Below are 13,076 nucleotides of genomic sequence, written 5' to 3'. Positions count from 1 at the left end.
ACAAGCAGACTGTCAGGTGGTAATAGTGATAGTTGTGATGAGCTTGCAGTCTGTTCTGTTACCTCCCCTCTCCGAATATGGATGTACCAAACAGCAGTTAATTTCAAGTATATAAGAAGCCAATCCAATGAGTATTAATTAATTATGATTTCTTTTTATTACCTTATGTAAGAGTAGATCAAATCAATAGATGTACCTCTAAACACTAAATCCCTAACTAGCCTTAACTACCTTAACAAAGTACTGGATATCAGTTAATCCTGGGTTTTCAATAAGTTATGTGGTTGATCAGAAATTAATTAAGCTTCTCCCTGTTATCAATTCAATTAGGAGTGATCTGACCCAGTGGATTTGTCTCTAATTCCCAGCCCCTAACTTGCCTTAACCGTCTATATCAACTATATACAACAAGCACCTAGCACTTTACTAAACTATTTATATTTCTAGAGGGTTGTAAAGAGAAAATTTATATATATATATCTATATACAAGTATAACAAGCTTGCCTGACAAGAAATGCACTGGGTTTCAAGAAATCTAGGGTATTCAATAGATTATTCAGTTGATTAGAAATTAATTAAGAATCTCTGTTCTATTAGCCTGAGTAGGAGCGAACCGACCTAATGAAATTATTTCTAGTATCTAACCACTAACTTGCCTTAGCCGTGTATATTAACTATATATAACAAGCACCTAGCACTTTACTATTGTATTTGTTTTCCTAAAGGATTTTGAGAAAGAAGAAAATTGTATATATATACACAAGTATAACAAGTTTGCACTAATCAAGTAGGTAGTTCTTCAACGTATTGAGAACAAATAAGAGCTAAACAGTCCTCAGCAGCCTCGCAGATGGATTCTGTAACGAGGCTGCTGCAATAACACAGTAAGGAGGACTGTCTGTGGAAAGGGCAAATGGGGAAGCAGCTCTTTCAATCCCACCTCAACCACCCCCATCTGTTTGGAGAACAATAAGATAGGGACGTTCTAACACAGTAAACTAAGCCACCTATCTCATATGTGGAGTCTGGTGTCCCGAACGGGTATTTTGCTGTTTTTCTGAGGAGACATCGGAGGGCTCCGCTTTCTCTTTTGAGAGCCGGTATCTGTCTCCATTGCAACCTCTATGCCCAGATCATGAAGGAGGCGAAGGCCGTCCTCAGGAGAGGAGATCAACTGTTGCTTGTCATCCACCTTGAGTCGCAGCATCGAATGTCGGGTCCAACCGTACTCTATACGGGCATTTCTAAGTTCTTCAGTTACGCGCTTGAACTGCCTTCTCCGTTCTAGGATCTCTGTCGGCAGATCTGTGTAAACGCTTATCCGCCCTCCCCTGTAAGATAGGAATTTTCGCGCCCTTGCCGTCTCAAGCGTCGTCTTTCTTAGCCTCCAGTCTGCAAAGACAGCCACGACGTCCCTGGGACCTTTTCTTTTTTCGGGATTTCTGGGGCCCACTCTATAGGCTTTGGTTAGAGACATTGCAGGGAATTCCTTCAGTTGCAGCTCTGCCGCCAGCCAGCCCGCCAAAAAGTTAGGGAGGTCTGTATCTATGGCGGCATTCTCCTCTATCCCCCTAAATTTCAAGTTAGAGCCCCGCATTTGGATTTCCATGTCTAGGATCTTGTTTTGGACACGGTCATTTTCTGACTGCAGGGAGCGGACCTCTTCCCTCAAGGCAGCATTTTGGTTAAGAGCCTGGTCTGATTTTAAGACGGCAGAGTCCATAACTATCTTGAGATCACTTATCTGCTGAGATAGTGGCTCCATTAAGTGGGAAATTCTGTCAGAAAAGCTCAGTTCAAGCTCTTGCAGTAGAGCTTTCAATGCTGGGTCGTATGAGATTGTTTGCGTTATTCGCGCCTCAGCGTTAGGCACAGCGGCCGCCATGTTTTTGCTTGCTCCTTCCCCCTCTCCCTCCGCACCTTCAAACTGCGATGCCGGGAAGTAGCTCTGCAAGCTTTTCACTGCCTTAATATTCTGTTTCTTGGAGGACAAGTCTTGCTTACCCTTCATGCTGAGGTATGTAGAACGTGTTTTGAAGCGATTAATGGGGTTTCGAGGTGGGATTGAAGCGGAGCTCCAACTTCAGGCGTCCATTCCTCTCGGTGCCGACGCCACGCCCCCCCCCAAGGGCAGTCTTATGACAACGCTGCCAACATGGCTGGTAAGTACAACGGTATGCAGCAAAAAACCATCGAAAAAATCGAATTTGCAAGATTTATTCCATGCACAGGTCACTCTTTAAATCTGGGGGGCTGTTCAGCTGTGGATTGCTGCCTTGATGCAGTGAACTGTTTTGGCATTATCAATGAAATCTATACCTTCTTTTCATCCTCCACAAAGAGATGGGCAGTTCTAAAATCAGTTTTGCCACCTCAGTCTAAAGTGCCTAAATATTTGTCAGACACTAGGTGGGACGCACACGCAAAAGCCACAGAAGCTGTTTTGGAAAGTTACAGTGCTATCACTGATGCCCTCAGTCATTTGTACTCTGACGTTAATGGGAAGGGGGACACCAGGCTTCAAGCTAACAATCTTTTGCAGAAAATGGAAGAACTGGAATTTGTGTTTATGCTGCATTTTTGGACCCGTGTGCTAGGTCATTTTCACAAGGTCAGCAAAGCCCTTCAGAAATCAGACCTGTTATTGAGTTCTTGTGCAAGTTTGTACAGTTCACTTCTGGATTTTTTAAGGAAAACTAGAGAAGATTTTGATGAGCTTGAGAAACAAGCAAAAGCCACCTTGCCAAATGTTAACTACAAAACAAGAAGACAAAGAGTAAGGGAACGGCAAAGAAATGACAGAAGTGCACCTGATGTCTTAGATGCACTTTCTTCAAGAGATAAGTTTAGGATAAAATCCTTTATTCCTATACACTTGAAGCCAATTTAAAGAGAAGTACTGTGTACAGTGATGTTGCACAATTGTTTTCTATTCTTGCTAATCTGACAGCATCTAAGCAAGAAATTCAGCAAAGTGTTGAACTGTTGATGGAAGCATACCCAGAAGATATTGACCTGAAACTTATTGATGAACTTTTGTACTTTCACCTGTACGTGAGACAAAGCCATAGGCTTACAGAAGAGCACTTTCTGTCTCATACAGACCTTTATCAAATGATATACAAGTAAAAAAATCAGATGGCCTTTCCTAATGTGGAAGCAACCTTGCGGCTGTTTCTTAGCTTTATGGTCACTAACTGCTCGGGAGAGAGGAGTTTTTCAAGACTCAAAAGAATTAAAAATGAATTAAGGGCCACGATGTCTCAAGAGAGGTTGTCCACACTGAGCATTCTGTACATTGAAAGTGACAGACTTAGACAAACAAATTTTGATGAAATTTTGGATGATTTTGCTATGAGGAAGGCTAGAAAAAAAGCATTTTAAGTCTTACTGTATTTGATGGTTGTAGTTTACTTCTTAATATGTATTTTAAAACTGACTGTTTAATGACAACATAAAGTTGATTCTAAAAGTGCCACACTGTCAGGTAATCATGATCTTATTATTTACACTTCCCAGGCAATATAATTTGTAAACTCAAGGTTTTTTTTTTAAAGAATAACATTACAACTTCATTTTCCTAAAAATTAATGCTTATTCCACAAAAGGTTTACAGAGTTCAGTTATTGCAAAAGTTTTTCAGTGTTAATTTTAACATTTATGCATTTTTTTACAATCACTATGGTATTTAACAATAACATCTTATGTCCTTTAGAGGAGAAATTGTGAATTGCAGATTTTTAAATACCCATCATCATCCTTGGCTTCACTCAATTTTGTTTATAACACTCTTCCATTTTCTTCTAGTGGTGAGGGTGGGGGATTGGGAGGGGCCTCACAAGTGGAGTAGCCTAGGGCCTCTCTTCATCTAAATCCTGCTCTAGCTAAGATGATTAATTTCTGTATGTACCACTTTAAAGTTGCCCATTGACCATTGTGAAACTACTTCAGGATGGATGAGTAACAAAGTAGATCTTATAGAAACTACTTAAGATAGTAGCTTAGGTCCATGAAACTTTTCCTAAGAGAAGTGAGGACTGTCTTTTATAAGTCATAAAAATGTATTTGGAACACTCTTAACAATTTGAAAAACAACTTGAAAATGTGTACTTTGTGCTATTGAATGATATTAATTTTTGGGATAATGTGTTTTGTTCCCTGTAGGTAAAATAATAAAACAGGAATTTTGCAGTGTCTACTTGTCTCCTAAGCATTGTAATAATCCTGGAGACAGCCTGACCTAACCATTAACTGTTCCTCTATATTCCTAAGCAACAGTCATGGGATAAAGGGAAAAATAATACTAGAAATTTTATTTTATTAACCATGTATATTGTATGCTTTCAGAAGAGTGAATGGAATTATAATTTCAGCTAACAACAACAACAATAACTGTGCTTATATACTACTCTTCGAGACAGATTAATGCCTCACCCAGAGCAGTGAACAAGTTGGTGTTATTATTATCCCCACAATACAGGGAGGAGCTAGGGCTTAGAGGACTGGCTTACCCAAGGCTACTTACTGAGCTCATGGCAGTAGTGGGCTTTGAACCAGTAGAGTGCTGATTTGCAGCTGAGCCACTAACTGCTGCAGCAGCTCCTGATATAACACCTGACATACTCTGTGTTATAGCTTGTTTGTAACAGATGGCAATCAAAGACATTGTGAGTAGACATGGGCACAAATGGGGAAAAAAACCCGAACACCCTGTTCGTCGTTCGGTGCCATCCACGAACAACAAACAATGAAAATGGATGAACATGGACTGTTCCCGGACATGTTCGTTGTTCGTGGGGGCAGGGATTCCCCCCTGCCGCCTGCCAGCTGATAGTTTAAAGGGCCCTTTCCTGCCACGTGATAGAATACCACGTGATAGTGGTATTCCAGTATAATCTTTCGTGAATCAAAGCTTGCTTTATCGAAAGATGTGAACTCTGACTCACAAAAGTTGCTCCAGACTAATGACACCTCTAGAATTATCTGAACTTGTTACATGAGTGATGTTTATGTATATTGTGCTTGGTCTTAATGTTAGGAATGATCTTGAACTCCTTTAGTCATAAAAATGCTCCTCTAAGCACCACAGTAGCTGCAACCTTTTCTGTTAATTATTGTGTTTGTATATGTTTTCTAGAAACAGTATAGCGTTGGTTGGTTCTATATCCTACTGACACTTTTATAACTTCTATCAAAAATACTTGTGGACAAGAGGTGAGGTTTGTGAATCATGATTCACACTGTGAATTTAGCAACAAAGCTTTAATTTATGAAGTTCAGTCTTAATTAAAAGAGATCTCTTGCATTGTTTTTCAGCTCAGTACATTTCCTGTTTTTTTTAAAAATAACACACAAATTAGAAAATAAGTAGGATCTCTTTAAAAAGAACTAATTTCCTCCTTTTATCAAAAAGAAAAATCTGAATTAGTTTCTTTTGTTTTAAACACAATGAGAATTTCCAATGTAGAAAGGACTGTAACCAATGATATAGTAAATTTTAAAAGTAAAGATAAGCTTAAAGAGTACTTTTTATTCTTTTTTGTTGAACTATAGCCACAAACTGATGGAATTCAAAACATTTAAAATTAAGGTCAGAAACTTAATATTTGTGGCAATTCATGTCAGAGACTGAAGTCTGAAGCTGCTATAGTGTGTTTCTAATTTTGAAGTTATTCCAGGAAGAACACAATGTGCCTTCTTGGTAATGAGTCAGGTATCAAAATAACTGATGAATGTGGTGATGGAGTATTACATTTTTTTGCTCAGAACAGTACAGCTGAGCTTATGGAGAAATATCTTTAGTGACTATTGTGTAGTGTACATTATTATTTGATATAATTCTTGTTCCAGTATATGATAAATTTAAAGATAGGCATTCTGTAGTACCAAGCACCCATTTTCATTAGTTTATATTTTTCATAGATGTGAATTTTATTATGCTAATAGATGATACTGCATTTGATTTTTCTGTAGTATAAATTCACATGCAGCATGAATCCAGATTTCCTTAGGTACAAGCTGCTTGCAATTATGTACGTTAATACCTGAGAACTGAATATGGGAACTTTTTTCCTTCATAGCTCTCTTCTGCATATGTGAAACAAAACCTGTATGAATAGCTCTTAGCAGGCTGTAGCAAGAATGTTGAACGTGTGGGATCTATTTGTAAGACTGACCAAGCTAATTGGGGAAGAAGATGGCTGTTGGTAACTAATTAATATTAACATTGACTACATGTCTTAATCTCAAAAAGATAATTTTTATATCATTTTATGTAAGATCAAACTAGTCATGAACTGATCTCCCATGATTTTTTTAAAAAAAGCATTAGTAATACTTTCCTTTGCACAGTTTGAGTTCCTCTGTGCTATTTTCACATTGTAGACAGCCCCCCCTTGATATTGTTGTTTATTCTGTGGTGAAACACACCTTGCAAACCAAATAGTTGTACTGAAGGAAGATATACACTGGGGAAATGGCATAGGTAGGAAATGTTAAAGCCCCACTTCCTGCACTCTTCTCAGTTCAAATTCAGGGATCCTACAGCTACAGTTAGCATTGGTTGGGGGGGGGGGAGAGAAATCACAGATCCATGCTCAAATCTTCCATCATTGCGAGTAGCTTGGCCCATACTGTTGAGAAAAACCATCTTGAAATACAGATACACAGCCAATCATTAGATACCTATTGCCTGCTTGCTTTTTCTTTAAATGGCTCCAAGTATCTTCTTGAGTATGGATCTCAGATAGCCTCCCATCCATCCAAATTAAGTGCTGGAAAATGAGCCTGTTGGATTTGGTAAAATCTTTTAATATGTGTACAGTTCTGTGTGAAATCCATGCAAGTGCTTAATAAAGCAGTAGTTTCTGGACTTGGGTGAAATTAATGGGGTTGTTGTTATGAATAGCCATGAGAGTACTGTGTAGGTCAATGGATAGGCACACCTGCCTTGACCAAAGGGCACTCTGCTCCACTAATACTCATAAATTCTTAACAATGCAAAGTTTCTTTCCGCTACGTGCAGTTTTCCTGTTTCTGCTAGTAACTGGTTAACCGGATGTTAGCAAAGACAGACATCTCTTTCCTTATTCATTGTTCCTGGGGATTATGCAAGAATGCACAGGCTATACTTAAATAAACGACCACTGCCCAGTGGGGCAGACTGGTGTTCCCATCTTCACCCTGTGTCGTGTGATTCCTACATCTGGCGCCGCGAACAGGGACCCCGCTCATCAACGCCTGGCATAGGCCCCTTGAGTGCACTCCTTCGTCGCTGTCTCAGTGACCCCTTCATTGGTGAGTATGGGAGGACAATTTTCACATGCCCAGCACAGGTATTTAGAGGAACTCCGGTTCCTGGTTCAGAAGTCCAGCGGGACCGTGACTTCTAGTCAACTTCGCTCCTTGTTTTAGGAGCTTAATAAGCTGTGCCCTTGGTACCCTGAGGAGGGTTCTCTCCGCCTCAAGGACTGGGAGAAAATCGGCCGGGTTCTTCATACCCCGCCACGAGCTAATGTAGAGTTGTTGCATACCAGGCACCAATGCCAGCATGCAGTGGAGAAGTTCACACCCGTTCCCACGACTGCTCAATTGTCTAAGGAATGCCCACCAAAGTATACTGATGTGCAATTGCTTCCTCCAGCACCGCTCAGCTCCCCCTCCCCTCCCCAACCTTCTGCGCCCCCCCCCGGTAAAGATTTTAATCCTCCACCTTCCGCTGGAGGAGTCCCAGGGCGGCTTGTGCGAGAGATTCTGGAACGTGAGCTCAGGCAGGCAAAATCCGAGGATGAGGCAGAATTAACTGAAATGCTTGCTATCTTCCCAGTTCATTTTACTGATCAGGTTGATGATCAGGGCCACCGGATTGTGGAGTATAGGCCTCTCTCTTATCCTGTTCTTACTGAGTTACGGAAAGCTATTCGAGATATGGGATTGCAAAGCAGTTATGTACAAGGCATGCTTGAGGCTGTAATGCGTAATCATACCCTAGTTCCAGAGGATTGGAAAACCATGATTCGCATGCTTTTAACTCCTGCACAATATGTGGTTTGGGAAAGTGAGTTCCGCCAACAGTGTATATTAAGAGGCGCCAATTCTGGCAGAGTTTACACTGCTGAGCAACTCTATGGGGCAGGAAATTTTAGTGACCCCAATCATCAGCTAGTCTTACCTGCTGACACTCTGGAGGTTTCTTCTAATGGTGCCTTTTGCGCTTTTCAGCATGTCCCATCTTCTGGCAAACCCTCGCAAACCTTTTCCAGCATTCGCCAAAAAGCTGCTGAGCCTTACACAGACTTTGTTAATCACCTTCAGGAAGCGCTTACGCGTCAAGTTGATAATGCTGAAGCCCAAGAGGAGCTGTTGATTAGATTAGCTAAAGAGAATGCTACCTCTGAATGCCGAAGGGTTATCACAGGTCTGGGAAAAAACCCGGAGTTGGCAGAAATGATTAGAGCTTGCCAAGATATAGGAACTCCCTCACATCAAGCCTCTCTGCTTGCTGCCGCTCTCCGCCAGGGTGTAAAGTCTGGGGGGAAATGTTTTAACTGCGGCAAACCTGGTCATTTTAAAGCAGAATGTCGGGCTCCTGGGGGTGGAGGTGTAAAACCAAAACCTACCAGCCCAACTGGGAAAGGAAAGCCTCGAACCAAATGTCCCAAATGCGGCAAGGGATTTCATTGGGCTAGTGAGTGCTGCTCGGGAAACTCCCAGATGGGCCCGTCTCTGGCCCCAGTCCAAACAGAGGCAAGTCTGAGTTAGAATCCTTGCCTAATTCTACTATTTTCAATTCCCCAAGGGCCACTAAAGGCAGTGCAGGGATTGATCTTTTCCTACAAGCTGATCTTACTTTCCAGTTCCCCGGAGAAGTGCAAGTCGCACCTTCTCAGCTCTCTGGTCCTTTGCTTCCTGGCCATCTGGGCCTGATCTTACCTCGCTCCTCTACTGGAAAAAAGGGAATCTTTGTAGTCCCTGGGGTTGTTGACTCTGATTATGAAGGAGTCATACAAATGCAACTGTGGACTAATTTGCCTCAAACCTTGCCTCAAAATTCTGCACCCGCTCAGTTAATTCTTGTCTCCTATGTCTTGCCCGCAGGGGGAGCTGACCGTGAGCGTGGCACGGGAGGTTTTGGGTCTACCTCCACTGATTCACTGGTAGGACTGACTACCACTATCTTCTGCACGCCCTCAGCAACATATTTTTATCCAAGGCCGTAAGTTTAAAGGTATTATTGATACTGGAGCTGATGTTACTGTTCTCAGCTGCTTACAGTGGCCCCCTGAGTGGCCTCTAGAGGCCTGTCCCAGTGTTTGGGGCGTAGGGGGCAAACAGGAAGCTCAACAAAGTGTACATTTTCTTTCTGCTTCTCTTCCTGATTCTGATCGAAGGGTGCAGTTTCGCCCTTATGTTCTTGATATTCATGTTAATCTGTGGAGGCAAGACTTGCTAAGCCAATTTGGCACTGTTGTCACAGTGGGTGAATGAAATGTCTCTCACTGCTCTCTCCCTCAAATGGCTCACAAATGAGCCTGTGTGGATTGATCAGTGGCCTCTCCCGTTGGACAAACTTTCTGCTTTACACTCTTTAGTTTCTGAACAGCTAGCTGCTGGTCATATTGAACCAACGACTAGCCCATGGAACACCCCTGTTTTTGTCATCAAAAAGAAAAGTGGCAAATGGTGTATGTTGCATGACCTCCGTACTGTCAATGCCTGCATTCAACCTATGGGTCTCCTGCAGTGTGGGACTCCAAATCCTAATCTTATTCCTCATGATTTTCAATTACTTATTGTCGATCTTAAAGATTGCTTTTTTACAATCCCGCTCTGTAAGGCAGATCGGGAGAAATTTGCCTTTACAGTGCCAGTGGTTAATCATCAGGCTCCCACCCAACGTTACCACTGGAAGGTCTTACCCCAGGGTATGTTGAATAGCCCCATTTTGTGCCAACATTTTGTTGACCGGGCGTTATGTCCTTTTTGGGAAAAGCATCCACAGGCTCTTGTCTACCATTTTATGGATGACATCCTGGTGGCTGCGCCCCAGATTCCACCAGGGTGGTTAGGAGACCCTACTCAGTCTCTCCACCCTTTTGGCCTTATTGTGGCTCCTGAAAAGGTGCAAGTTGTGGAGCCTTATACCTATCTAGGGCATCGGATGCTTCACTCCTTTGCTGCTCCTATGGTTCCTTGTTTAAAGCTTCCGTCTCCACTTACCCTCGTTGCTTTGCAGCAACTCCTAGGCACCCTTAATTGGGCGCAACCTTATTTTTCTTTACCTACCAGTCTTTTGAGCCCATTGTTTTCCTTACTTACTACTGCGAAACATCCCAGTGATTTTATTACTGTTCCCCTGCAAGCCCAGGCAGCTTTGCAAAAGGTAAATGAGATTTTAGCTCAACAGTGTGTAAACAGAATCCCCGCGGGGCTTGATGGCCTCCGCCTCTTCATCCTTCCCACTCCCCAAACGCCCACTGGAGTTTTGGGAATGCTGCATCGTGGGCAAGTCTTTCTTGTAGAATGGTTGTATCTCTCTCATGGCTCTCACCAAAATGTCCTTCCGTATCCTCATGCCACGGCTGACCTCTGTGCTATGGCACGAGAGTGTGCTATTGAGCGCACTGGTCATGATTTGCTGTCGATCACTATGCCTTTTCCTAAAAATGATTTCAATCATCACCTCCTGCGTACTTCCCTACAGTTTCAAATTGCTCTTGCTGACTTTGTGGGAGAAATCCTCTTTCATTTGCCTAAAGATCACCGCTTTTCTCTCCTGCAGTCAGCACCTATTTTCTTTCGATCTCTTCAGTCTCCTCAGCCTGTGCGTGTGGCGGTCACAGTTTTTTCTGATGGTGGCCGCTCCCAAGGAGCCATTGTTTACCAGAGCGAGGGTCGCTAGATTACTAAATATTCAGCGAACCAGGCCTCTCCCCAGCGAGCCAAGCTTGCTGCGGCTATTCTCGCATTTCACACCTTTGCCCATCAACCTTTCAATCTTATCTCTGATTCACACTATGTTTGCAAGCTAATCAGCTGCCTTCCCGGTGCTTACCTAGCGCCTCGTATTGATTCTAATCTTATGGCTCTGTTTCTTACTTTGAAATCTCTCCTTGAACTGCGTTCTCATCCCTTTCATGTTGCCCATGTCCGCAGTCATACGTCATTGCCCAGACCTTTATCGGACGGCAATGCCCATGCTGACAAAGCGGTCCATTCTCTGTTTTCTGATCCCTTCTCCAGTCATCAGTTTTTTCACCAAAATGCCAAAGGCCTCAGTTATTTAATATTCCTCCGTCAGAAGCCCAAGCCATTGTGTCTGCTTGCCCTCACTGTGCAGGTTTCTCACATGTCCCTGAAGGGGGGGGGTCAATCCTCGTGGCCTAGGGCCCAATGAGCTTTGGCAATTGGATGTCACTCATGTTCCTGACCTCTCCCCATGGAAGTTTGTTCATGTATCTATCGATACCTTTTTTGGAGCACTTTGGGCCACTCCTCCTCAGTGGGGAGAAACTGCTTCTCATGTTGTTTCCCATCTCCTCGCTGCCATCACTGCTTTAGGCCATCCACAGCGGTTAAAAACTGATAATGCCCCTGCTTACTGTTCTTCTACCTTTCAACAATTTTGTGATCAATGGAATATTTGTCTTTCTCATGGTGTTCCCTATAACTTCACTGGCCAAGCTATTGTTGAAAGGGCTAATCGTTCCTTCAAAACCCTGCTGCAAAAACAATTAAAACAGGGGAAATATAGAACCCCCAATTTAGCAAACATTACACAGCAAGTCCATAAAGTTCTTTTTACTTTAAATCAATTAAATTTCTCTCAAACCCCAGGAACCATGCCTTCTTCTCCCTATGATAGGCATTTTCGGGAACGACCACAGCTGCCCCAGCCGTTGGTGTTCTATCGAGCCCTGCCTGACTGGACGTGGTTGGGTCCTGTTCCCTTAATAACCTGGGGCCGAGGTTTTGCTTCTGTTCTTACTCCTACAGGTCCTTTGTGGGTTCCAGCAAAGTGTGTCCGGCCTGCACATGGCGTGGCATCAAGTGACAGCCAACCCGGTGCCCGAGATGGAAAAGGTCAGCCTGGATCAAGCTCAGCGACCCTTCCACCCCCTTCCAAAGGGGCCAAGGGCACTGCGAGCCCCATTGGTGACATGGGGAGCTGTCAAGCGGACGACCAGCAAAGCGCAACACGTCCTGCAGGCCAACAATCAGCCGGAGACACCCGAGAATCTGTGTGCTGCCATCTTTGCGGTTATAACTGCCAATTCACTTCTCATTCTGTGTGTGCTGTTTTGTTTTCTGACCCCTGTCCAGACGAATTCCTTGCCTGACCGCCTGCAATATAATCTTTGGAAACGTCTCGCAAAGCAGGTTAATGTTTCCTCTTTTCGTCTGAAAGAATCCACTGATATGCACATGCTTTTAGCTTCTTGTTTAATCCCAGTATGTACCCCCTTGTCCTATCTGTTGAATGATACTAACCTTAAGATGTTTATAGAACGAACACAAATTGGGTACCAGCAAATGTATGATTGGGGAACTACTTCTTATCAATTACCTTCTGACGCTGTGTCATTGTATACCCCTTTTATAGCTTCTAATGGCTCTGCCAACCAGACTATGTGCGCACGCATTGTGAATTGCTCAACCAACCCCAAAAAGCCTCACTGTCAGTTGGCCCAAATGTTATTAATTGTTCCACTGTTGAAAATGTAACTTTTGCCTTTGCTTATACTATTTTGCCCCCAGATGGTTTTTCTCCTGCGGTTCCCGAACCTTCAACTATATTCCTGCCAATCTGTCTGATACTGTTTGTTGCTTAAGTCGTCTTACTGTTATACTCCCCACCAAAGAAGATTTGTTATCCCCCACTCGAAGACACCAAGCTGCTATGCTAGATTCCAGCTGTGACTACAGTGAATCTCCTAAGCGATGCAGAGGCCGTGGCCCTTGCAGCCTCTCTTGTCGGCATTCCAGCGCTCACCATTGTGAACCATCGAACTCTTAGCAAAATAGCTTGCAGCCTGGCAAAGACAATAAACGCAACTTCTATTGCAATTGCCGCCCT

General features: G+C 43.1%; 2 protein-coding genes across 3 annotated transcripts in view; both read left to right on the top strand.

Moving 5' to 3' along the window:
* Positions 1–13,076, top strand: part of FKBP5 (FKBP prolyl isomerase 5) — a 115,279-nt gene that overhangs the window by 27,535 nt on the left and 74,668 nt on the right. The window lies entirely within an intron of this gene.
* Positions 7,729–12,037, top strand: LOC129330496 (endogenous retrovirus group K member 9 Gag polyprotein-like). The gene is made up of 2 exons (XM_054980542.1): positions 7,729–9,227; positions 11,996–12,037. The coding sequence occupies exon 1, from the start codon at positions 7,808–7,810 to the stop codon at positions 8,759–8,761; it is 954 nt and encodes a 317-aa protein (XP_054836517.1). The 5' UTR covers positions 7,729–7,807; the 3' UTR covers positions 8,762–9,227; positions 11,996–12,037.

The sequence above is a fragment of the Eublepharis macularius genome, chromosome 5, assembly GCF_028583425.1.
Source record: "Eublepharis macularius isolate TG4126 chromosome 5, MPM_Emac_v1.0, whole genome shotgun sequence".
In the NCBI taxonomy this organism is placed as follows: Eukaryota; Metazoa; Chordata; class Lepidosauria; order Squamata; family Eublepharidae; genus Eublepharis; species Eublepharis macularius.
This window is presented reverse-complemented; position numbering and strand designations above follow the sequence as displayed.

What these genes read in the sequence shown, in the direction of transcription:
- LOC129330496 (XM_054980542.1), top strand. Translation starts at nt 7,808, where the DNA reads ATGCTTGCTATCTTCCCAGTTCATTTTACTGATCAGGTTGATGATCAG.